Source organism: Cibotium barometz, chromosome 10, assembly GCF_041138505.1.
Source record: "Cibotium barometz isolate CiBa-2024 chromosome 10, ASM4113850v1, whole genome shotgun sequence".
Taxonomy (NCBI): Eukaryota; Viridiplantae; Streptophyta; class Polypodiopsida; order Cyatheales; family Cibotiaceae; genus Cibotium; species Cibotium barometz.
Window position 1 is genome coordinate 43819656 of NC_141055.1, and position 27682 is coordinate 43847337.

A 27682-nucleotide genomic window follows, 5' to 3' on the forward strand; every position below is an offset into this window, starting at 1 on the left:
TCATGCTGGTCACCCTATGAGATAGAGCTCGGACTCTGCCTGTCATCACAGACTCATACAAAGCATATACCCCCCACTGCATATCCTTGGGTACCTCAATGTCATGCAATCTGTGCATAAGCCTGGCACGTGGTATGGTATCGAAGGCTTTGCGGAAGTCCACAAAGCAGCAGTATATCCTTCTCTTCTGTGCCTTGCCCTCTTCAATAAGTGCCCGAAGTGTCAGTATGTGATCCAAGGTAGTGAATCCTCTCCTGAAGCCAGCTTGTCCATGTGCTTGATGACCATGCCTCTCTGCCCATCGGCTCAGCTCCGACTCCAATATAGAGCCATATAGTTTGGCCAAGTAATGACCAATCATGATCGTCCTATAGTTGCCAGGTACCATGTGGTACAATGATATGCTCTGTCCAGCTTGTCGGGAAACCCTCACAAATGGCACAATTAAACACATGTACGATGAGCGGAGCCAAAGTGTCTCGTGCATATGAGAAGTGCTCTCCAACTAGCCCATCATGATCCTGTGCCTTTCTATCACGTAGGCTGTAACGCCTCTGACCGACGGCAGACCGGATGGCCATGTCCGGGGTTCAGTGGGAGAGGACGCCCATGCGGAGTCATGGGTGGCCAGGCTAGTGTGGACGGCAGGCCACACACTATATAGCCTGGGGGATGAGGGGCAATCCTCATTCTTCCTCTATGGCTGGGTGGTGAGCCAGAGGCCGTCCCCTCTCGTGGTAACGCCCGTAGTGGCGTTACGGATATCTAACACTGGTATCAGAGCGTGGTTCGATGGGGTCGTCAGAGTCCGCGCGCGACCGGGGGACCGGAGCCCACTCGATGGTTTTCAACCATTCATCTTCTCACCCTTATCTCCACAATGGAGTGTGTGGAGGGAGGCCGCCAAGACATTTGGAAGGGAAGAACTCTCTCTCTCTCTCTCTCTCTCTCTCTCTCTCTCTCTCTCCCCCCGTCACACACAGCAACGCAGGTAAGCAATTTTTGTTTTGTTTTTTTTTCTCTGCGTTGAAATTGTCTGCCAAAGACTTCGTTAATGCTTGTGTGTGCGGGGGGCGGACACCAGCCCCACTGTCTGCGGAAGAGATTCGTTGAAGCTTGTGTGGGGGGGGGGGGGGCGAAGGCCAGCCCAGGCTCGTTGCTGAAATGCCAGACCAACCAGCGTTGTGTGTGGGGGGGGGGCGAAGGCTAGCTTGCCAGACCAACCAGCGTTGTGTGTTGGGGGGGGGGGGGGGGGGCGAAGGCCAGCCCAAGCCCGTTGCTGAAATGCGACGTGTGTAGAGGGGGGGGGCGACTTGCTGACCCTTTGCCTGTGAGACCCGGCCTGCGTGGCCAGCCAGGCCAACCAGGCCAGCCAGGCGGCGGCGGCCAGGGGCAGCAGCCAACCAGCCATCAGCGGCCAACAACGAGCGGAGAAAAAAAAATTATTTATTTTAATATATATTTCATTATTCATTTTTAATGAAATTAAAAATGAACTAAATTCAAACAAATCCTCTCTCTCGGATGGGAAGGAGGGATAATCCCCGCAAGGGATAATCCCGGCAAGGCACAGCCTCTCGATCATTTTTATTTTTGTTATGAAGACTCTGGGAGCGTAGCCTCGCCAGATTTCAATTTCCACTTTTGCGAACGTCGTCTTGCTAGAGTTACAGTTTTTGTTCGGACAAATTTGTGTTTGTTTTGTAGTGACAAACAAATGTGTTCTTCTGTAGACACACCTTCTCTGCAGTGTCACCACTCAAGTCTAGTCCGGAGTGACTTGGTCCTAGTTAAGTGAATTGAGGGTAGCACATGTGGTGATCACACATTTGGTTCAGAGAGACTAAATTTAAGCTGAGAATAGACTTAGTATTGACCATCAAAGTCACGTAGTTTGGCTATAGTGTAAATCTAAAACTGCGGTGTGTTTTACTTGGGCTAAGAGGACCGGCAATGGCGTCAGTTGTGCCCAAATTAGACGAAGTGCTTATCACGAGAAATCAAGGTAAGCCTAATTGAGCCGTAGTGCTCATAACCCTTCACAATCTTTTAACAGTTGCTAGAAGATTGTGATAAACTTTGGCAAATGAGAACCATGTACAAGCGTAGTCTTGATGTGGTTATGCCTTGTGTCCAAACAAGTTGCTTACTGTTTGTAGCAACAAGAGAGCCTTGGCCCGTAGAGGTAAGCTAGCCCTTGTTGGTAGTAACAAAATAGTGTCACTACTTGGGCCTAGAGAGTAGTGACTAGTTTGATTTAGTCACGTAGATTGCCTTGTAAAAGTAATCCCTAAGGTGTGTATTACTTGGGATAAAGGGGCTAGCAGTGCTGCTAGCAGTACTCAATTGAATGGTTTATCTAGGAGTACTAATCTGAGGGATTAGCATACGCCTAGATAATAATAGCAGATTTAGGATTGATTTGTAGAAATCAAAGGTAAATCTGAAGGGGTATAGTCTTGAGATGTAATGCTCAATGCCCTTATAGAAGTTGATCGACGAAGAAAACTGTTCTTAAACTTACTAGCATGGTTTTCTCTTCTTTTTATTGCCATGCGTCGACATCCCACTGCTCGAGAGTTTGTGGTGATCTTTCGAGGGGGGAAAGAGCCTTTTTATATGTCACATCAATTGGTTTGGTGGTAATTTGATGGTATGGGACATCAAATTCTCACGGAATCGATTGTAGTCTTGGTGGAATGGGACGCCAAGGATTGTGCATGTAACTTGACTCTTTGGCAGGTCTGTATGTACACTTGTCTGTAGTGATAAAGTGTGCAAGATAAAATTTGAACTTTGAAAATTACCAAATATAGCCATAAGTTGGGATAAAACCCAGTTACAGAGTTCGGAGAAGCTCTAGGTAGCAAGACCATGATGGTGTACTAGTGCTAACAGAGTGATTTAGTTTCGGAGTGATCTAAATCTAGAGGTTAGCAGTAAGACTAGTTTGGTTGGACAGTTTCATGCATGGGGGACGCCCTATAGCATTTTGCAAGCGTAGTCTTGCCTATGTTCAACATAAGTGTGCGATTGTGAGCACATTTTAGTTGCTACCATATGAATTTGGGAAATATATTACTTTCCTACATAAGCAATTGTAATATTGCATGACAGGCTATTTTGCTTACAAGTTCATGTGCGTGTAAACCCTATAAGTCGTATGACCCCTGGGGAATGAGTGGAGCATTTCTAGGATTTAATAAGGTTTTACATGGCAATAGTGAGTAGTATCTCACTCCGGACGAGCCTGGTTGTTGTTTGTAGGAAGTCACCAGTGGTGTGGTTAGATCAGCCGAGACTCCACAAGACCTATGCACTAGTTTTTAAGTTGACCTCTATGATAAGGACGTCCAAAAATTCGTGTTGTAATACCAGAGATTGTACTGCAATGTGCAATGGAGGGGTCAATTTGTGTAGTCACTTCTTAGCAGCAAGTGACTTAAGCATCTTGTTATAGATGGTTGTATATGGTACTCCCACTCGGGGGAGGTACGCCATTGGGTACGGAGTTACTCACAGACTAGTATGGAGCTACTAGTGTGATGATAGTGGGTACGTAGTTACTCACTACTAATACATAGCTGCTAATAAAATTAAGATCCTCGAGTGAAAGATACTCTAGATCAACATTTTAAATTACCGAACCACAATCCATGAGTATCGAGGTACTCATAAATATGTTGACGTTGCTCAAATCGAGGGACCGATTTGTTCGATGGTATGGAATAAGCAAGAAGAGTGGAGTAACTTAAAAGTTACACATCACTAGTCCTAGTGAGTTGTCAAGGTCATCCGTAGTTTGATGATCCCCTCTACCTATTAGACAACATTCAATTTTGCAAGCCCTGGCATTTAATCCGTAGTGATTATGAGCTTGGTGTGAGATATGGTTATGAAGTTCTTACAAGAGTACTCGTTTATTTGCTTGTCATCGGTTATAGCTTGATAAATTGCCACCTGTGATGGGTAGGTAGCTTTGCCGCTATAATGAGGAGGCAGCAAATAATGTTCTCATAGTTATACTTCATACCAACACCAAACAGGGATAGGATGAAATTCCTAAGTTCATCATCACGAAGTACTGTGATGTTTGCATTTATATTGAATGTATGATGTAATGAGACATTGGGCTTGTGTAATTACCATCAATTATCTAGCAACCTATGGCTTCGCAGCAAGCTCAGTCATTATCTGTGGATTGATAATGTGGTTATTAGTAGTTTGGAATTTTTCTTGATAGATGGTACAACCCACCCAAATGATTCATAAGTGTGTAACCGCTTATGAAGGGTAATAATATGCAACAATGAAGCACTTTGTTACAAGTGTGAAACCACTGATCTGTTGCAAAGCAGTTTATCAATAGTACCACCATATGTGCGTAGACACTATACCACATCTTCGCTGCAAGATGTTTAAAGTTTCTTGGAAGGACTCAAGAATATAACATATGATATTAAACACGGTCTAGATTTGTTTTTGGACCTATGACACTAGCGCGTAGTCCGCTTGAGAGTAGAGTTTTTGAGGACAAAAACCTTTCTTGAGGGAAAGGAGGGATATCCTCAAATATCACATAAACTCGAATAGTTGTGTGAGTCCAGACAATACTTGAAGGGATGTGTCTGGTAATAGCAACAAAGAGTTGTAAGTGATTGGATGTAACTCCAGACACCCGTAGTGGTGCAAGAATCTTTATCAAACATCTCCACATACTATATGGTCTGCCCGCAGATATAGTATGGCATAAGAGATAGGAAGTTTGATTGTTATACTTGAAGGGAAATTTTCAAAACTTACATTTACTCTGAGTTAGAGTGGAGTTTAACCATCCGTAGATTGATGGTAGTTAGAAACTCAACAAGATTCTAGAGCATATGCTTGTGCAAAGATGTTACTCTAAGAGAGAAAGTATCTCTCAACTTTGGAACTAATCCTTGTGATGCATGATTAGATTGGCTCTAGTTTATTTCTCCTATGGCCGTAGAGCTTTCCAAGAAGAAGTTTTAACAAGTTGGTGATGCAACATGGTAGCGTAGTCTACAAATATCTAGTAGCATAGTCTAAGAACTTGCGCTACTAGAGTGCTCTCCAGTACATTAGCTTCTGTGCTAATGACATGATGCAAAATCAAGGCATGAAATTTGCCTTGGGGTTTTGGTTGAAATACCAAATCACGGCTTGCGTGAGTACTACTAGACATTTGCTTACCAATGACTTCCCCAGTTTGTTTTCGAGGAGGAAAACTCTTTAGAAAGGGGGGTAATGTCACGTAGCCTGTAATGGCACGTCGGATTGCCCGTAGCGGCGGTCGAGCTCGACCCGACACGTGGGAGAAATATGCTAATTACTCCATTGACGACGGGTACTTACTTTACAAGGGTAGAGTATGTGTACCAACTATTGGTGACTTTCGGGCCCAAATTCTTAAAGAAAGTCATGATAGTCCAAGTGAGGGTCATCCTGGGATTCAGAAGACCTATGCACTAGTAAAAAGACAGTTTTATTGGCCTATTTTGTTCAAAAACGTCCAGACTTATGTGCTGCAATGCAATAAGTGTCAGGTCAATAAGCATTCCTCAAGGGAAATGGGAAAGCATTTCCATGGATTTCATCACCGGTTTACCCACGACAAGTCGAGGGAATGACTCGGTCTAGGTGGTGGTGGATAGGTTAACCAAGATGGCAAAATTTATTGCCACCAAGAAAACGGTAAAAACGCCAGAGTTGGCAAAACTCTTTATTGAACATCTCTACAAGCTATATGGCTTGCCTGTAGCATACCACCACATATAGCTCGCGGAGCCTCTCTCTCCATATTCGGACACACATGTACCTCGCATTTGCATCTCTATGTACCACATGTATTTTGTCACGAAGCTCCTCCCTGTAAAGTATTGCCACTCCGTTCAGTCGGCCAACAGCATGCAGCCAGTCGGCCAGCTCTGAGGGTCCACGACTACATCAGATACAGTCGGCCAGCTCCAATACACACATCTGATGTAGTCGGCCAGCAAATGGATCCTCCTGCCAACTCATTGCTGCCTCCCAAGCCACAGAAAAATGGGAAAAAATAGGGGAAAAATGCGGGGAGTGAGGAAAAATGATAAAACACCTGATAAGGGCGGGCACACCCACAACAAACTTACAAAGGCCCTAGTGTATAAAACTAGACAGGAGATGACTTCTAACAGAGGCTCCTAAATTCTGGTTCTACTCATCTTTTACTGGCTGCCCCTTCTGGATTAGCCCTGAGAAAGTACATGGCATTGATCATGCACATGACATCTCCCCTCTCAGTGCTGGCCGTACAGGCTCTTCACTCCGTTTTGGGCAGCAGCTGAGTGATTCTCTCTCTCTCACCTTAGTGCTGGTGGACAGCAGGGTTGCATCACTGTGCTGGCCAAACAGTTACAGGCCGACTGGATTTTTTCTCTTGCGCGTTTGTCTACAAAGGGCCGGCAGCTGTTGGTAATCCTTTTTCACTGGCCGCCTCCAAACTGATCGCCTACTAGCTGTACTTCCAGCTGTACAGCAGCTGTACAGTCACAGTCCTGGCCGTGCAACTGGCAGATTCGCATTTTGCCCTATATAGAGGGGTTAATTGAGCCCGACCCACTATGTGGTATAGTTGACTGCCACATGGCAACGTGAGAAGCGTGGGGCAAGAATCCACCATTCCAACAAATACAACTATAAGGTAGGGGGCCATGAGAGGATGGAGTAGGACCCAATCTGGAGTTCATCGTGTACCTCTCTCAACCCTAAACTCTGCAATTCAGATTTCAGCAAGTGTTACGCATCATTATCTTATCATTAAAACGCTTCCGCATCAATCACATGTTAAATTGGTACAGAGTGTCGGCTCTGATAAGAGAAGGTGCTGAAAATTTTTCTCTTAAGGTTTTTTATGTGGTTTGTTTTCTAGGCTCTGGGAGCACACCCCAAGTACTAGAGTGGCTCCATCTCTCAAAAGGTGGGCCTTCCGAGAAGCAGCTATAAACGCCTCCCACACCGGTATACTTGCACCAACACTCCCACGGAGTAACCAATAAGACACCAACACTCCCACGGAAAAACCAAGAAGATCAGACTTCAGTCCAAGGTAGAGAGGGTGCAGCCAGTCTCCTCTATCTCTACAACAAGCCTCTACTCCGATCATTCCCCCTTCCATGAATACCTACATGGCTATGATGCAATTCATGCTATAGTCTTCCAGCTTTGCAACCCAAGACCCAAGAGGATCCGGAGGAGAAATGGCACCAATGTGCCATGGACATGGAGCAGTTGCAAGCTTCCCTTGCAACTGGAGCCGAGTTGAGAGATACACTCACAGCCGAAGCGCAAGAGGGCGAAGGATGATGGATCCTAGAGGCCGAAAGGTTGTGTGCTCCTCTCGCAACAGATGAAGGATGATTCCACTGAGAGTGGAACAACCATCTTAGCACCATGGCTCCAACCAAGAAAGGATCATGTTAAATGCTATGAACCTCTCATGGGAGATGTTAATATATGGTGGCATGATTGGTTGAGTCAACAGACCGATCCTTTAATTGGTGTGGTGGCTTGTGAGTGGGCTAGGTTTGTGGAGGATCGCAAGACTCATTTCTTGCCTCCAAAATACCTTGTATGTCTTGCGGATGAGTTTCAGGGCCTACAGCAGGCTTCGCAAGCTCACCTATGCAAACCGGGTCACCCAATCAAAGCTTCAATTGCAGAAGTCTGATGAGAATAGATTGGGTGCCATTTTGTATGGGTTAGACCAACAACTACAGTGGGATGTCCGCGCTTTTTAAAATGTTGTCAGCCTGCTCATGACCTGAAAGTTTAGGGTTGATTTTAAGCTTGATTTTAGGGTTACTGTGATAAGAGCTGAAACCCAAAAACAGACATTTCTGATGATGAAATATTTGCTTCTGTGGTATAGGCTGAATCAATAAAACAGACACATTTGTGATGATGTAAGATTAGCCTAATCATGAGCTAAAACAACTTGGGCTTACCACTCATGAAAGTGAAGGTGAAGCCTGCATTTTCAACTAGCTTGGCACTGAGGGCATCATGGCAGGCAGGCCCTTGGTGCAATCCAGGGGAAGCTAAGATGCGCCTGAGAGTAGAGCTTGGAGACTGCCCTGTGCTGCACTTCACAACAATTGAAGAGGCTCCCCTCTTGCAGTGAAGAACTCGCAAACCCTTCCTGCTTTTGGAAGATAATGATGATGAGAATGCCAACAAGCTTGCTACAGAAGCGGCACTCCTTAATGCCTTTTTTGAGGTTTTCTGAAGATCAAGCCTGTTTGCTGCTGACAGTGTGGATAGCGGCCTGTTTGTGCTGTTGCTGTTGCCCACCATCACCATACTTGCAATTGCAGACATGTCTACAGCCTTGACCAAAACTTTCCCTGCTTGGATGAGGTTTTGTTTCTAATTTGAAGCTGGCCTAGACTGAGGCGGGTAGATTTCTTTCTGACATACACACATGCACATATATGTGCCACCTACACGATGGGTGAGTGCATGCGCACCTGAGTCTTGCACATGCATGTGAAGAGCTAATGTTTAATTCTACATTAGACAAAATTAGACAAAAGCTTGCATCCATCATACCATACCTAAGATACTTAAAAGCATATTAAACAACACCACATGTTTGGGATAGAAATTGCTAAAACAATAAGTAACTAATCTTAGTAATTCTCTTCAGCCATAGCCATTCGTGTATAAGCACATCTAATCTATAAAATCTTTGTTTATAGCAAAAAATTAGTTGCAACAATAGCACTTTCATAATCTAGTCCAATTCACATGCAACATAGCACCTTAAATAGATAGTATAACATAATATGCAAATAGACATAATATTCATTTGGTGAACTTCAAAGAGAAGACACCATCTAAAGATCAACAAGAATGCCATCCAAAACATCATGAAAGATAAGAGAACCTCAAAAAGTCATGAATCTAAGTCAACCTAGATGAGGCCATAGAAACATTGCCTTCATCTCTAAGAGTGTTTCTAGATGACATCGTAGAAACATTGCCCGTTGCCCTCATCTCTAAGAGCATTCCTAGTGCTAGATTCTGCTTCACCATCAAAGACCATTATTCTATGCCTAGGAGTGTTCCTAGTGTTGACTCTGCCTCGTGAAAAAGTCTTCTTCCACGCCCACAAAAGTGTTCTTGGAATCTCTATAAACAGGTGTTACAGTACCATCATCATGAACCTACAATTAAACGTCTCGTCGTTGCGTTCAATCTGTTTAAGTTCACACACATGACCCGCAAAAGATATCAACAATCCATATATCTCCGAACACAACCTTCACCATGTAAAATCCATAAAGCCCATAAACTTTAGAGTGCACGGGATCATGTGCATAGAAGAGCTTTAAAAGAAAACACAATGGTAACATATTGTGTAATGTTCATGAAATTGAAGGACCTCCATCCCTTATGGATCAACCTCATATGACCGTGTAATTCTAACTTTTCTAAAAGGGGGCACCACAAAATAGCATTGAGTGTGATTCTTAATGCCCACAATCTCAATATAAATTGGATGGACACTTTAACTAAGCCAAATGTGCTTCAATAAACAAGAGAATGTATGGCAAATAGAGTTATCAAGCACCAACAAACAAGCTAATGTCAATGTCGACCATATCTTCAAATGTAATATACATGTAGCCTGGAAGACACCTTAGGCAATGATAGTATATTATCGTGCCTTTGTCATTAAGACCTGTGTTCATGTCGAAGTAGAGTTGTTCAGCCGACCGCAAATCCATCAAATCTTTCTTTAGGTTGATTTATCAAGACCACTATTAGCTTCAAAAATCTGATTGTTGCCACAATATCTGGATTTGGAATACGGCTCCAAACTCGTATCCAAGTGAGCATTTGCTGCCTTTGACTTGCAATATTTGAAAATGATGAAAGTGCAAACTGTGGAAAATTATAGCAGATATGAGAATCTCGACATTTGGCACCATGGAATTATAAGGGTCTCAACCTCCACTTGATAGGCATGTATAGTGGATCAACCCTTTGGGTTGGTGGGTAGCACTGGTACTATTAACTATATTTAGGAATTGTCAAATACTCCTTACGCCACTCTGGTTGTATACCGAAATTATCAATGCGGGGATTGGTATCATCTGTAATGATGGCCTTATAATAACCACCCCTTGTATGAACAGGATTTGCTTTACGCCACCTACGAAAACAGTAACTAATCATGAATGTAACAATTTTGATCTTTAGCAGGTCCGCTAAGTGGGGGTTTGCCAGCTTTGTATGCTTTGCCACATTTGCCCATAAGGTACCTTCTCCTATAATTGGTAAGAGCTCCTCAAAATCTGGCATTGTTGCATGGAGAGGATAGGACACATAAGGTTGCCGTGTTGATGTCACTGCAGAATAGGCGTCTAGCAAGATCCTTTGGTTTGGTTCAAATGGTGTAATTTGCATCAACACCTTGAACATGAGCTTTGGCTTCAATAATAGGTTGCCTCCCTGATAAATCCTTCATATTCTACACATGACAAGGACTCGAGGATATTGTTGTCAGTGAAAGGTTCAATGTCATCCTGTAGATGAATAGGATGTACCTCATGAAATGACCGTGGTGGAGACGGATTTGTTGTCGGCATCTCCTCGGGGGCAAGAGTGTTAGTGGGAAAATCGAGAGGAATAGAGTTTATGCGAGAGAATATACAGTCTACCTCAGTCTTGTTAGTAGGAGTCACACTCGAAAAGGGGTTAGTAATTTGCTTGCAAGAGAAGAGAACACTGGATATGTAGTTGGAATGGATGAACTTTGTGTTTCTTCCTAACCCCCATCGGAACTCAGGGGTGGGTAGGTGGGCTTGTTAATTTTCATGAACTCTTGGAGGTCAATGAGATCTTCTATAGTAATGTTAGGATATTCAATATGTGTTTTATCAAAGTTACAAATTACATTAGTCATCATAGCCTCCAAATGTTTATGCATATTGCGGTAAAGTTTAATAATACCAAACGGATAATAAAGAGAAGACTCTGAAATATTTAGATGTTGGTGTGTATTATAAACTTCTAACCATCCTTGGCTGATGATCCATTGATAGCTGCGTGCAACCACCTTGTAGATGGCCGGTGTTGTGGGTATATCATCTAGCATAAATAGGTCGAGTTTTTCGACATTATAGTACCTGACACAAACTATGAAGGTTAAGCACGATGGGATGCAAGGGGTAGAAAAAAGATATCATCTCAATTATTAGTACTAAATCCCCCCGAAAGATACCCATAGTAATAGTGGGATCGGCATCTCTTTCTGTATTTTGGCAATCTCCTAAACTGAGGTCTTTTGTTAAGTTAATATCATATTGAAGAAGAGAAAGGGTTAGTGTGGATAAAAACAAGGTTAGTGTTTGAGGAGGGGCCCAAGGAGTTATTAGCAACGGCTCGTTCAATGAGTAGTTGCAATTCATCGGTTGGCTCTATTCTCTCTGTCCTTTCCCTAATGGCCAGCTGGCGCTCCAATTCTTGAATCCTTGAGTCTCTGTCGAACAAAAGATCAAAGATGGTAGCCTCACATACCATTCTAGCAGCGTCCAGCTCTTCATATCTTTTGGTAGCCGCTTCTTGTGCTTTTCTTGCAGACACTTCCAGTGCATTAGCATCTTCAATCTTCTTTAGTTGCTCTTCTGCCAATATCTAGCTTCTTCGTCCATTTCCAAAGATCTTGCAGTGATTACCTTGTTTAAAGCTTTAATCTTCTATGCATGGTGATTTGCGTTGTAAACCCTTCTTCTTTGACTTGGAATGTTGCATGCGCTGCTGTGTATGTTGCCCTTCTTTTTCTTTAGCATTTGCCACCTTTTTTTGGAGCTTCTCCTTCGCTTGTTCGACTTGTGCCTTCAACTCTGTGTTCTTTTTGATCCTTTGAACTATGGTTTTGCTTAGCATTTGGTTGCGCCCTTCTAACACTTGGTATCTTGCCTCTTGTTCTTTCGTGGCCTTTAAGCTTTTAAGGATGACTTCTCAGTGTGTAGCATCAGCTGCCACCATTTGCTCCTTCAGTTGTTGCACTTGGTTTGTGGCTTCTTGTACTTACTTCCATAAGGTGACATTCCTATCCTGGAGCATTTGAGTAGTAATAAGTAAGTGACAATGCCAAACCCTCTGCTCTTGTTCCTAGATAGAAGCGCTTGTGGAGGCCGTGCCTTCTGCTTTATGGAATAGTAATTGCAGCAAGTTGTCTAGGCCCTCCTACAAGAAGCAATCTGTCTCTAAGTTATGCAAAAAAGAAGTGTCACCAATTGGGCCTTCATCTTCCAATCATTGTCGCTTGCTTAGGCGTGAAGGTACCTCTACTCTCTTTCATTTCTCAGCTTCTTGGCCTTCTGTTGTGGCCTCTAGATGTGTTGATGTAACTTCTTCATTCCTTTTGCCAATATCTTTCTATGGAACCTCGTCCCCTGGGGCCTTCTCTGTACTAATCTTCGTAGAAGTTAACTGATCTGAGAGAACACAGTCACACGGAGTGGTGAGAGGTTCTTGAATGCCATTTGTGCCGGGCTAGGAGGGGGTGTGTGAAGAGGTCACTCCAAAGCCGTGCTTTACGAGTATATCAGAAAGGTTTATTCCCCTTGCCTCTTGTTGCTCTAGCACTTGATGCAATATCCTGGGCTATTTCAAATTCCAAGCGTTGGGATTCCTCAGCAACTTTCGGGATTATGCCCCTCGTCTTTTTGTCTTTCTTTTTCTACTTTCCCTTCTTCAGCTCCTGCATTATCTCCTTTCTCTCCTTTAAGAGGGCTTGTCCTTCCTGCAGCTCTTCAGGAGTGATGGTTAGTGGCTCTAGAGGCACTGCAGCTTGTTGTACCTGTGCTTCCAACATGCTTTCGACGAGAACTGGAAGATTAGCTGCATGACTGAGAACTTTGGTAAGTAGATAGGCATTACACACCTTTGATTGGTGACTTTAGGTAGTTATCCATGTCTCTATGGATGTACCAAGCCTAATCTTCTTCTTTTTCTTCATGTACCTTGGCTATACGGTTTAGTGGTACCCTGTTCACTTGCATCATCATAGACATTGCTCTCTACAAGCCTTCTCATTTACTTCATCATGGATACTATCATACTTTGCCCCATTGGAGTTGTAGGAAATCCTTTTGAGCATATCTTCCATGGGAAGCCTCTCAATATTGTGAATATGTGTCTCGATTAGTGGGGGCATCTGCAAAGCATCGCGTATTAGTTCCTCTGAGAGGAGGACTTGTTATGTGTGCCATTTTCCTTTGTTACTATTCCCCTCTTGGTGGCTTTGTCATATGATTTGAGATACTCCACACATAAATCTATGTTGATAGTGCGGGGAAGGCTTTAGGCCATTCTGCCAAGAGCCACTTTCTCCAGCTTACCTTTAACCTCTGTATCCTCCAATATTTGTAAACATTCGAGGCTGTGGTATTGGAGCGTGATTTTCACAGATCCCTGAAACTCTATGTATATGGCCCCAGATAACTGAGCTTGGTGCCATGAGGTGCTCTCTTCATTCGTTCCACGGGTGACCCTGTGGTACTGGTTTGGGTCACGACCGAAGTCTCTTCGGCTTCTGGTTCTAGTGTAATGGAAGAGTCCATCTGTAACATTAGAAAGAATGCCAGTCATAATGACTAGTAGGAGCTCATGGTCCTCCCCTTCTCCTTTTTTTTGCGTGATGTGTGTGTGTGTGTGTGTGCGGCGCGTGTGTGTGTGTACGTGCTTAATGAGAAGTATGTTAGTGGGGTAAGCAATAACAAGTGTATGAGTGCTGGTCGAGAAATAGTGTTAAGATGTGAAGATGTTAGTGGGGTAAGCAATAACAAGTGTATGAGTGCTGGTCGAGAAATAGTGTTAAGATGTGAAGTTGCAAATGTGAGAGTTTAAGTTGTGAAAGTGTAGGTGTGGGGCTTAGGCCGTGAAGAGTTAGCGGCGTGAAAGGCTTAAGCTGCAAAGAGTTAGCGCATGAAAGGCTTAGCGTGTGAAAGGCTTAGCATGTAAAAGGTCTAAGCTGTGAAGAGTTAGCGCGCCGCGTGAAAGGCTTAAGTTGTGAAAGGCTTAGCCTGTGAAAGCTTTAAGCCGTGAAAGTGCAGATTGTAAATCCATGAAATAATAAAGTTTTGTATGTGATATTTTTGAGTGAAAATAAGTGTGAGTGTGTGTGTATAGCATGTCCCAAACATTGGAATGTGATTAAATGTAGTGATTAAATGTTGGTATTATGAACTTCATGAAATAGCATACTACTATTTCATGGGTTTAGAAAACCCTTGCCCTTGTGAGGCGATTGAGGGTGACGATACACCTTTGCATGCAAATTGGTAACTCAAAAACAGAATGATGAACATATGCAAACGAATGGAATAAGAATGCATTCGATGGTTTTCATATTCTATAATTCTTTTATTCTAAAGGAAAGAAACAATCGAAGCTGGAAGACAAGCTCCTATGATCAAAGCTTGCAAACAATGATAAATGGAAGAACCACTGAATGCAATCCCGCAGGCACGATGGCAGGCAACAAACACCAACGCAAAGTGATGAAGAATCAAAGGCAGGCGAGCACGACAAAGAGAAATGCACAAAAAAGGGAAAAAAATAGAAAAAAGAAGCTTTTATGTTTCAACCGCCAGTCCCGTCAGCTAACTTAAATGGGCATACCATGTATCAGCGCACGATTGGTCCAAGGCTTGTGACCGTTTCACGGCGTGAAGTGGTGGGCAGTTCACGACATGAACTATTTTGAAATGTTTCATGGCGTGAAAGGGTAAGGTGGTTCATGACATGAACTGTTTTTGCGCATTTCACGGCGTGAAGTACTCCAGACCAGTTCATGGTATGAAACTGTCTACCCCCTTATACATGCAAGTTTTGATACCTTAGGGTTGCCTATATGCTCACGCGCTCAAAGCCACATGATATAAATTAAGAGAAGGATTTTCGGCATGAAGATCATATTCTTTGACCTCGTACCCATTCGCTAGGGAATGGATACCTCTTGCAATTCTTCACTGTTTATTGCAACAAAAACCAATGTGGTGCTTTGGAACTTGTGGGAATTTGTTGTTTCAAGCGCTTTAATTCAAAGTGGGAGCTTCTAATTTTTCCCTCCATCCAATTGAAGAGTGCATCCACCAAATCTTGCGGAACCTATTTTGTTTCTTATGCATGTGAGTGCACTTCTTCCTTCCCCTTCTCCACAACTTTGTTCAATTTTTAATCCTTGGTGGATGACATTGGCAATATCGCACCTTTCTGTTCCACTGGATGAACAAGATTCTTTCTCTAGACCAATTTTTGTGCCTTCTTATCGCTTGATTTAATTGGGAATTGGTCCTGTTTGTGGTTATGGTCCTTTCTGGTTCTCCTGAAGGCTCATGTTGTATTGGGTCTTAGGTTGAACTTGGGTACCCATACTGCTGTATTGCCTTGATATAGCCTTATGCAGCTTGTAAATCCTTTCAAACCCATTGCTTTTGAATACTTCCAGTATTTTGCGGGTCTTCTTGGAATAGTGTTTTTTATCGTTGGTTATAGCTTTCTTGATTCGAGACCTTGTTTGTATCAGAGTATCCTTGTGCTTGAAGTTGGACTTTGGGAACCCACTATTGATGTACTAGACACTTTTGCTATTATTTTTGTGGTTTTCTTGTCTGGAGATGAGGTTGTGATGTGGACGCTTTCTCTGGTATGACCGTTGCCTTCTGTGGCGTCAATGGTTCCATGTCACTTGTCATTGCCTATTTTCATTTGTTTAGGGGACTCCATAATAATGACACATTGATGGTATCCTTGCCATCATTGAGTTGTGTTGTTCTATCTTCCCATTGGATATGACAATTACTGGCACAGATCCATGATCTTCCAAGAATCATCTCTTCTTCCATGGATCCTATAGGCATAACAAACACCTTTCCCACCGAGGGATTATTTCTGATAAAAATATTAACGTTTAAAAATCCCACAACTTTTGTAGTTGATAAATGCACACTTTGAACTTGTGCATTTATAGCTTCGAGGTGAGGTTTGTCTAGAGCTACCCATGCTTCATAAGAGATTATGGTATGACTTGATCCTGTATCAATTAATGCAATGCTCTTGCTGTGACTTTCTTTCGTATACAGACTTTTACCCTGAGATGTGCCGGCTCAATGTGCAGGTCATCCTCATCATCAAGAATGGTGAGTGAAGCCATGTTCACATGCAACGTTTTCCCCTAGAGCCTCTGTTTAGCCTTGGCTTCCCTTGGCTTCTTCTTGAGCTTGTTTGATTTTTTATTTGGCTAGCTCTTTCTGAATTCTCTACCATTGGTTGGGAGACTTGTAGGGACGCAGTTCATTCGGTGGTGGTGACTGAATCATTTCCAAACAATTGCCCTTCCATTGGGTGTGCCTTCCACGTTTGTAGATCAATATTTAAAATCTCTAAATCCTTTCGAACACACACATGATCTAATGCCCAATCATGCACCAATTTGGCCTCCCTCATCATGAAAGGTCTGCCCAAGATGATGTCATATGAATCCGGTTGGCGCTACAAAAACTCCATTACAACAAATGTATGATGGTAGCGGAATGAAAAGAGCTTAAGTCTTACATTTTTCAACAGCCCCATAGGTCTTGAAGATGTTCTGTCTACCATTTTAAACAATTAGATCTGCTCTTTCCAAATCAGGTTTACCCCAGTTCTCCTAATAGCATTTTGTAATGATGCTCACCCCAGCTCCTCCATCCACAGGATAACCAGTGCTTGGTACTGGTTATGATGGATTGGAATTGTAGCATTTGTGTCATCACTCTCATAATATCGGCCCAATTGATTGACACGAATTTTGACGAATATGGGAGTTCTCACCTTAGCATGCTCTAGGTAATGCTGGAGTATTGCGTAATAATGTTCGTAGTGCCATTTTAACGGTGGTGGACAGTATGGCTGCAAGACTGCCTATGTCTCTTGGTTCCCTACCAAGTGAAGGCTCCTTCCATGTGTTCGTTGCATACTCACTCCTAGAGGGAATGAATGAGAGGACAAGTCTTGCTCTGCTTCCTCAAACATTCTTGTCATGAATTGATTGTGAGTCCTTCCCTCGGACTCTTCTCTAGAATTGGAGTAGGCACATCTAATTTCCTTTCCTTTATCAGCTCATTTCTTGGATACATTGTATCCCTAGCCCTGTTAGCCCTTAATTTGGCTTAGTGAATTTGTTGTCACTCCTCAACTAAGGCCTTAGCTTCTTCAAGCTTCCTTATCTCTTCTTCAGCATTTGGATATTCACCAATCCCCTTAGGGGTTGCTGGTCTCTCTCTTTGTGTTTCTTAGTTATGCCCATCTGGTTTGGTGCTTAGTCGCTCTCTTCCTTTAATATAGGGTGGATCCGATGTCAATGGTATCTTCTTCGGATCCATCCTGGATTGTGACCATGGTGTCACCCTTGCCCACTTCTCTTCTCCTTCTCCCAGTTTTAGAGGTTGTAACACTGGCAGGGTTTTTCCCTTTGTCCACTTGTTTTGCTTGTGCTCGTGTCAAGATATTTAGTGGTGTGATATTCCCAGGTTGCACACTTAAGGTCCTGATAGTGACATGGTTAGAAGTGGAAGCAAAACCACTAGCATGATATGGAAAGTCTTTGATCAAATGATCAACCCCACACTTAACACAAGTAACTGTTGGCATGTCATTAGGCTAGGCTGCCCATTGGTTGAGCTTGGCTCGCATGAACCACATTCTTATTAGGATAGTTTGCTATTCGATGAGGTCCACCACAACAAAACACTGTAGTGGCTCCCTTCTCATAGTTGAGTTTATGTATTTACCTTTCCATTGTACCATGGTTTGGAACATTGGCACTGGCATGTTATTCTATAAGACATAAACTCTGGTGCAATCTTCATGGCCTCCTCATAGTAATCATTATTGATTTCTACCTCACGCATGACTTCCCCCTCGTCCAAGGGTTCCTCAATCAATACCTGGTTGATTTTAGCCTGTGGAGGTTATGGCAGTAGAACAGGTGGCGGAAAAGACAATGTATCCTGTATCCGGAACATCCCTCTTGGTAAGTAGAATGGGTTTGGCTACCCTGCAGCCGCAGTGGTTTGCACTAGTGGTGCTGGTAAGACTAGAGGCACTTTGGGTTCTAGCATTTATGCTACAGGTTGGAGCCTCGGATACTTGCACATGGAAGTGTCATGGTTCCCTAGTCTTACACAATGAGCACAATATAGTAACTGCTTAACTCTTAATTGAGGGCATTCAGTAGTGGTGTGAAAGGGAGAACCAAAACAGATCTCTCCGCCGGGGGTAGAGATAAGCATGCCTTGATACTTCTCTCCCATCCTTGACTTTTAATTTATCCAGTATGGCATTACTGAGCTCATCCACGGTCATATTTCCAACTTGCTTGCTCCGGGCTCGTGTGTCTTGGTGACTCAAGACTCACAATGTTGATGCTATTGAAGCTACCTTGGCATCTTTAGGTTGTTTAAATTCAAGCATATTGTCTTTATATTCTATTACAAGCTTATAGCATGCATCTAAGGTAGCCGGTCCGGCTAATACTAGATAATCATGCATTTTATAATCTCGAACTCCTCTCCAAAAGCAAGGCAATAACTGATCATCATTGGTTAGTCTCTCTCGTAACTTGCATCTTGAATTCAAGTGCTTGAGTGGAGATACATAATCTCACATGGACTCATTTTCTTTTTGCTTTTAATATTATGGAGCTAAACAATAGGACTCCATCTGTCACCACTTCGAGCAAAGCTTGGTATGAACACATTCTTAAGCCTAGTGAAGTTGACTTTATCCTCCTCTAGCTTTAGGGTTCGATACCATCGATGAGCCTTTCCTTCTAGGGTCAACGAGAAAGCATGGATCATGGCCACATCACTCACTAGCCCAGGTTTCGTAGGTTGACTCAAAGATCTCAATATGTTGGATCGAGTCCCCATCCCCCGAGAACTTTTGTACAAGCTTGGAAATGATATGTGGCTTAATTTGGGATGGTCTAGATTCTAGAGCGGTGCCTAGCTCCCCAACTATTCCTCAGCCCATTTTCACGCCCATATTCAATAGATCCACCCTTGTGACCGCGTTAAGATGCATTTGGATCCACAATTGGTCTTTGAGGAGCCACTCCCCCCCTACCTAGACATCTTCCTCTTCCTACATTGGTTCTTCTATGTAATTCAAGTCTTTGGCTAGGTCTGGCCAACTCCTCATGGCCTGGTTCATTATAAGCGGCCTCAGCCCACCTTTATTGGATTAAGAGCTCCATGCCCTACAGCAATGTGGGATCATTAATCATTTCTTGTATGTCTTCCCTTGTATAGAGGCGATCCTCACCTTCCAAATTCCCTAAGTAAATTGTCATCCTCATTTTGCATATCAAGGTCTTCCTCCACCCTTAAGTCTTCATTGATGGGTTCTAGAGTTGGTATTGCTCCTTCAGTCACGCCCATCCACATGCTATTTGTGGCATTTCTAGACGTTTCTGGTTCCTTGGATTGAAATGGCTTTACATTCTCCATTCACTTCTGTTCCACCCTTGTTCATCGAGTATTGAGCTCTTTTTTTCTTAAGCTTAATAATCGCAGTTGTCGCTCCACCTCAACCCTCTTTAAGTCTATTTCTATTTCCTACGGTATAGGGAAGAAGACTTGACCTATCCTGGCCGCGCTTTCCTTATCCCTCCTAACCCTGGGGGTTGTTCCATTGATCCTCAGAGTGTTATTCAACCTCGAACCCAAAGGTTGGGCTGGTAATTCTGGTCTTGGATCGTGTTCAGCACTGGTTGACGGGCCCATGCCCGCAGATTGTGCGTCGTCTTCTGTGCTCTGTTGGAGACCAAAACATCCCCTAGCTATATGAAAGATTCCACTGGATCTTGTAGGGGAAGATGGTTTTTCTTCCTCTCCAAGCCCAGAAAATCATAGCCCTTCCTCCATATATTCTTTACTACTAGTATCAACGGTGGTCAGATTCCTCTGAGCTGAAACACTTAATTGCCGAGTGGCCTGAACCAACACTCTTTTGATAGGAAGCTCTTGGGTGATTGGATGCACTATTGTCAAGAGATCGTCTCCATTAAGTTTACCGGACATCAAGTGCATGAGAATGTGATTTGACAAGCTAAATCACTACCCCCATTAGATTTTCATAGGTTTTTATCGAATTAAGTTTTGGGTCGTGAAACTGCAGTCTGTGGCTCACCCCGTGAAACAGCACATGCAACTCACGTCGTGAAGTGGCAGAAAGCGTAAATCTTTCACATTGTGAACTGTTTACTACACTTTCACATGTTAAGTAGACACTTCAGATTTTCAGGTCTAAGTTGCCTTGATCTGAGTCCAATAGACTCCAATTGTACGATTAAGGTAACTCCCCTAACTTTAGTCTAACAGCCCTTAGTTCGTGAACTAGATCCGTAAACTAACAGTTCACGCTGTGAAACCACAGAGGACAGTTCATGGTGTGAAGTAGTAAGCAAGGGTCCACACCATGAAATAGGGAACCATTCACGTCGTGAAACCGTAGATGGTTCGTGAAACAGGGAATGTTTCACATCATGAATTATCTCACTTCTAATTCATGGATAAGATTCATTCAGATTGATTCGTTGTGTCGGAGATGTCAAGATAAGGTACCCCATTTCTAGCAAGCTAATCCCGAAATTTGCGACGCTGATTGCGAAAGGCAGTTCATGTTGTGAACCGTTTTATGCACTTTCACGTGTTTAGCCTCCGCGTCGAGACAGAATGAAGTTTGGAGTTTGATTTACCTATCCAAATGTTCCAGAATGGTTGTGCTAAGGGATAGGAATGTAATGCAAGTTATAAGCACAATTATTAGCCATTGGCTCCTTGTTTTTGTATTTTTTATAAAAAAAATAGAAAAAGTATCACACCTGCTCACTCACGGTAGCAAGTTTTGTGATGAAAACATCAAAATTAAAAGAAAAAACCAGTGCAGCTTTCCTCTAGGCTAAACCAAGTACTCACACACTCTCCAAAACACACGATTTCTCACAACTCTTTTGTTCCACTCAAACCTAATCTATACATTCTCTTCACAATGCACTTCCCAAATGCAAAGCAATCATGAATCTTACATAGTGGGAACTGAAGCTCAAAAAGGACAGAAGAAACAATGGTGTTTCCTCGACAGCGGCACCAAAAATGTTACTAACTACGGCCTTGGGTAGCCAGTATCTCATAATGTAAAACTTTTATAGTGCCTTTACATAACACTTATTAATGTCCTCAAATGGAGGAGCATATTTGTAAATCCAAAATGGGATTAACACCCACCCAACCTATCATAAGGCACTTTGCCATCTTACTCGCTCGAGCAAGCACTCATTTTTTGTAAGAGGACAAGCATTTATCTTACCTGCTTGAATGGGCACTCATCTTTAATAAGACGATGTTGGAACATATAAAGCAACCCTACCATGTGCTTAATGTAAATAGAGAAAGTCTATAGAATCCATGTACATAGTTGCTTAAGACTAGTAATAGAGGTTGAACCACTTTTTAGTTTGGCTAACCTAGTGTGAAAACTAGCCATTTGTATATGTCATTTTTTATAATAAGCAATACGACAATCATTCCCTAGAAATATTTTAGTTGTAAGCTCTCCTCTTCCCTCTTCTTGCTTGATTATATGTCATTGAATCTTGCATGCTTAATGGATACATGCTACATAGGTTTGATTGTAGGTTGTATTCTTGCATTAGCTTCCCCTTCCTCGCCTTTTGTGAGACAAAACCATCATAAATGACCACCTCTTTTTGCCTTCATCTAGGCATAGAGAGCTTTCCCTTCACCCCTTTGCATATAATAGCATTCTAATGTGACAATAGAGTGATGACGTTACAGATGAGCTAACGCGACCACACTGGGAAGTTGTAGTTTGTGGCTTTAAGGCAAGACCTAACACATGCTTTAGCAACTTTAAGGTAAGATATTGACTTGAGTGTGTCGGGGACTAGCCTAGGACTTAGCTATGTTTATATGTTCATTCCAAGCTATTGGGATTACCCAATATTAGGGTAAGATCTTGACTTGAGCATGTCGGGGATGAGAGCCTAGGACTTAGCTATGTGTATATGTTCATTCCAAGCTATTGGGATTACCCAATATTACCCGATGTTGATTAGGAGGTCACACTTCCAAAAACATATGATTATGGAGTCATTGGGGATGTGTTCATTTGTTGATCTTGATTTTGGTTTAAATTTTGTTTGCATTAAAGCTTTCTAGTTTAGGGCCAATCTTAGTTCATTGGTGATATACATAATTAATGCTCGAGGCTTAGATTTCATTCCGAGCTATTGGGATTACCCAATATTAAGGTAAGGTCTTGATTTGAGCATGTCGGGGACTAGCCTAGGAGTTAGCTATGTTTATATGTTCATTCTAACCTATTGGGATTACCCAATATTACCCGATGTTGATTAGGAGGTCACACTTCCAAAAACATATGATTCTGGAGTCATTGGGGATGTGTTCATTTGTTGATCTTGATTTTGGTTTAAAGTTTGTTTGCATTAAAGCTTTCTAGTTTAGGGCCAATCTTGGTTCATTGGTGATATACATAATTTAATGCTCGAGGCTTAGATTTCATTGCTATGAGCCAAGGAATAGCTTAACAATAGTGAGTAGGAGTGGAATCCACTCCGAAAATAAGAGCATTAAGCTCCATTAGGGTGGATTAGAGTGGAATAGTTAATTGTGTTCATGCATTTCATAATTTTCCATAAATTTTCCATGAATTCTTGAAATAATAGCTTAGAAGCATGCAATTTTTAAATTAAAAAACAAAAAAAAACACTTAATTACTTGCATAACAATCATTGCCACTAGGACCATTAATCACACCATGTAAAGTCCACAAAATCTAAAAAAACAATCTAAACCAGCTCTCGCATTTACGGAACTGAGCCTATTGTCCCATGCAAAAACGCATGAGCATGGACATGTGAGCTTGGAGATGTGAGCCATGAGCTTGGACATGTGAGTCGTAAACTATGGACACATGAGTTTAGAGGTAGGTAACATTGTACCAACCAATTATTAGTGCCATAAAGACTCATACAAACACACCTACTATGTCCTTGGAAGATTTGCATGTCATACTTTACTAGGTACAAATTCCAAGGAAATTTATTATCCTTAGGAATTAAAATAAAGTTACTATCCAATACACTAACCCTATCATAGACCCAATTGCTACCCAATAAACTAACCCCATCATAGGACTAATTCCTAGATTTTTGTGCCCTAAGTAGGATGCCAACAAAGAGAAAAACCCCTAGAAGAAGAAAGGCAAGAAGTAGGCCATGTGTGTTCAAGAAGACTTGAAGGCCACCCTAGCCAATATTACGAGAGGACATTACCAGAGGACACATAGGAAAGAATGGTTCTTGACTTAGTTTGGATGACTAGAGCATAATGTGTAAGAACTAGGGTTGCATTAAGGAGGAGCGCTAGCTCCCTACACCATCTTCAAAAATCAATCATACCACTGATATAAATGCTACTCTAAAACACTAGGGACAAGAATCCTAAAATAGTAGAGAGGAGGTATCAAAATAACCCACTAGGTTCTCAATCAAGTAGCCACCACCATACCTTAAAATAATCATCCATATGGAAGAGGAGAAGAGGGGGAAGATTTCGTCAAAGAGGAGTAGGATTGACTTGCTATAACTACAACACACCTGTCTCACAGAGACAGATAGATTGTCCGGTCTGGAAAAGATGGACAACAAGAGTTGCAAGACACACCACAGAGATAGATAGATTGTCCGCCGGTTTAGAAAAGATGGACAACAAGAGTTGCAAGACACAAGAGAGTAAAGAGATGTAGTTCTAAAGGAGGACATGATCTAATTATGATGCAAGTGGATAGAAAGTGGATCGAGAGATTATAGGAGAAGCCCCACTAGTGCTAGCATAGTCATGAGGTCCTACAAAGGAAGTGGTAGATATAAGAGATCTAATCTAGAAAATAAGCTAAATCTAGAATAATGGGTGGGACAACAAAGGGTTCATGAACAAGTCAGTAAGCTTGTAAAGGATTCATAAGGAGTGATTAGAACAATACAAGAAAACCTAAGTGTAGAGGATCAAGTTGAGGACAACGTAGACAAGACCAATCTAGCTAGGAAAAGAGAGGAAATTGCTATAGGTAAGAAGCCACAAGGCAATATGGATATACAAAAAAGGAAAGGGTGTAAGAGTTCCCGAGAGAGCCCAAAGCAATCCATAATAAGAAATTCTTCTTGTAGGAAAATTTGAATGTGAACGATGAGCAAGACACAAATAGGATACCTGACAGGAAACGGCCACAGAAAAGAAAAATTATATTTATTGCTTTCTTTGACATTTACTCAACATGAGATTTTCACCAACTTTGGGCCCATAAAGTATTGAAAAGTACTAGACAAGACGGGGCCCATAAAGTATTGAAAAGTAGTAGACAAGACGAGGCCCTGACAAATCTTACCAACTTACATTGGTTCCAAAGATACTACCAGTCCCATAGAAGGCCGTGATAAAGGGCTTGCAAGAAATCTAATGATTAGATTGGTGCAAGATATAAAAGGGTTTCCAAAACTCAGTATCTAGCATGTCTTCAAAAATGACCGCACTATGGCCGTGTAAGTATTTAATCATGCCGTAAAGATTTAGTTATTGGCAAAAGTTGGGACCTTCATTAAGGTCGAAGACCATGCTATCTTAGCTTGTCCATTGGTACTTGGAAACTTCCTGAAGGATGAGGATGATGAGCTAGAAGAGAAATGGCATGTGGCTACTATAGTGGGGCCAAGGACCTTGGTGTGATAGAGGTCATCAACATTCTTCATTCAAAGCTACATCTCTGTGATGGGAAGTTATAGATGGGCGCTTTGCCTTCCATGCATAAAAGGTCATCAACGTTCTTCATTCAAAGTTGCATCTCCATGGGTGAGTGGTGTGGTGCCATTAATGCATGGGAATTTCCTTCCATGCATAAGAACTTACACTAGGACCACCTTTGTTTGATTGGAATGTACTTGGGGGGGTCGATGCAAACTTCTCTGTGGGTCACAAAGGAGATAGGGCATATGCCACTCGAGTTGGGTGACCTATGGCTAAGTAATCCTTTGGGATCAACAAAGTGCTAGCCTCTAGTGTTGTTATGTTTAAAGTGGTGGTATATCTTCCACTAGGCAAACAAGTGTGTGGTGGTCTAGGGAAACAATTGATCCATGTGTTGATATTCACTAGGCAAACAAGTGTGTGGTGGTCTATGTTTAAAGTGGTGGTATATCTTCCACTAGGCAAACAAGTGTGTTGTGGTCTAGGGAAACAATTGATCCATGTGTTGATATTCACTAAACGCGTGGTGGTCTATCTTCCACTAGGAAAACAAGTGATCCATGTGTTGATATTCACCAAATGGATTTCCACCATGTCAAAGGGTGTATCAAGGTGGTTATGGAAGTTGCGTTGCAATGTCAAGTTCTTACACATTGAGCACGTAGGTGAGTTAATGTTCATAGATAGGCAGGGACACCTATGGTCCTTCACATCATCTTCACTAGCGTCTTTCTGAATGTTGGCAGTGGTGCCTCATTGAGATTTGGTCCCTTATGGAATGCTTCAATGATGGGGGGCTCATGGATGTGGTTGATGAGGTGGTTAAGTGGGGATAAGCTATAGGCTTAGGCATTGAACTTTGGACAAAGTAGGTGCTTTCGTTGGCAGATGATGTGGATGGATTGATGAGAGGGTTATGGGTGGGATGTAGAGTTGGGCCAATTCCTTCTTAGAGTGGTGAGAGTGGGGTGGATTCAGATTGCTCATGGGCTAGGGTTAGGTTTGGCTACTAGGTATTTGATTTGTTGCCCAAACTGTCAGGAGAGTATGCCTCATTGCCTTGCAAAGCTTCTTCTCTCGAAGGCTAGTGGGCCACCCTATTTTCCTTCTAAGGAATCTTTACTTTAACTCATCCTCTTACAGGCTTGTGGCTTTGGAAAAAGGCATAGGTCGATGGAGATGTCCTATGGGTAAACCACATGGATGGTATGAATGGTGGCATCTCCAGTGGTGGGGAGGGCTTGCTTGAGGTAAGTGTAGACTATGCGGTATAGTTGGAGACTACCCTTAGGGTTGGAATGGTTGTTGGGCATGTGACAAAGCTAGTGGTAGGTGAACTTCATTACTTGATGAACAAGGGTCTTCATGGCTAGCATGGCAGAGTGAAGTAAATCTTCAAGGATGGGGAGGTTGAGGCCAAGTGGTGCCATTAGTTTAAGGAAGTAATCTTCCTTGGTATAAAGAGTGTAATCGTAATAATGGCTCAAGAGTGTAGGACAATCATGTAAGATGCCAAAGAAAGAATCATACCATGTGAGCAATAACAAGCAATGACACAATGAAATCCCCATGTGCAGACCATCTGGACCATTTGGCACAAAGATCGACCTCATCAAACAAATGTCTCGAGTGACTAGGCATCAATCACTCAAGCTTGAGAAACCACCCATGGCATGAATAGGCTGCCTCATCATAACATGAAGTCAATGAATGAGGATCTGAAGGCCTAAACCTCGAAGTGCCAAAAGTATGTGTGAATGCTGCAAAAGAAATATGATACGTGACATGAAATGGTAGCTCGTGGTTGTAGAGCCACGAAAATAATGCATGAGCATTGCTCCTAAGATCAAGATCTGAGATGGTAACATGGTGAAATCAATAATGATGATGGGGTGTAGAGTGTGGATCAAACGAGGGGTATAAATAGTAGAAAAAACCCATAATTGTGCGTGAACCAATTCCCATTGTGAGAGACTATGCATTGTTAGAGGGCACATGTATGCTGCATGGCCAATCTTCACCCAACTTTTACATATGTTAGGAATCTCCAAGATTTTAATCTCTTTCACCAAATGAGCAAGGTACATGTGTGTACACATGTTTAAGCAATGGTAAGCCCTTTATGCACCACACAAGATGTACACACCACATGGAATCCAAAGAAAATTAGAAGTTTGTAAAATACACACCTTTGGATAAGCCTATGTGTAGCCATTTCCAACTCAGATAAGCCCTTGTGTTGAGATCCCTTGCCTTTCTTGCCACCCTTGCCCTCAAGTTTTGCTTCCTTTGATCTTAGAGCCAAGAATATGTGCTTTCTAACTTCAAGTTTAATGTCCTTCATATAATGTTGGATGGTGTACGCCCTTGGTGTCTCCAATGGTGTGTCCATGGAGGTGACCATCGGAATTCTCATTTCCCCACGCGAATATTGTACATAAGTCCCTCCATGAAAGTATGAAACTTGTACTCAACTTTACATGGTAAAAAATCTCACCTTTCGCACCCGATCGGTAATTCTCTTTTTGGCCGTTACTTTGCTTTTGCTTCAACTCTTTGATCATCTAGAACTTTGGTAGATATATTCTCCATTGCTTTTTTGAGCTCTGCATTATACTCAACCTAGAGAATACATTCTTATATCGACAAAATAATAAAGAGAAGAGAAATACTTTTACGTAATTAAAAAATAACAAATTCTGATACCTCAAATTCTCAAGGCGAGCAAGATAACCACATGCCAATGGAAACATGGCTTCTTTCCCTTGTTCTTTTGA

The 27682-nt window shown here is 42.4% G+C and overlaps 1 protein-coding gene across 2 annotated transcripts in view; it reads right to left on the minus strand.

Moving 5' to 3' along the window:
• Window positions 1-8606, minus strand: part of LOC147634945 (Phosphoenolpyruvate carboxylase family protein) — a 50052-nt gene extending 41446 nt beyond the window's left edge. The window contains exon 1 of one of the 2 annotated variants that reach the window (XM_086804208.1): window positions 8007-8599. In XM_086804208.1, coding sequence (XP_086660334.1) covers window positions 8007-8379 — 373 coding nt within the window. In that variant the 5' untranslated portion in view covers window positions 8380-8599. Of the gene's footprint in view, window positions 1-8006 lie in introns of both variants that reach the window. The other variant, XM_086804210.1, reaches the window with a different exon arrangement.
• Between the last annotated feature and the right edge of the window lie 19076 nt (window positions 8607-27682).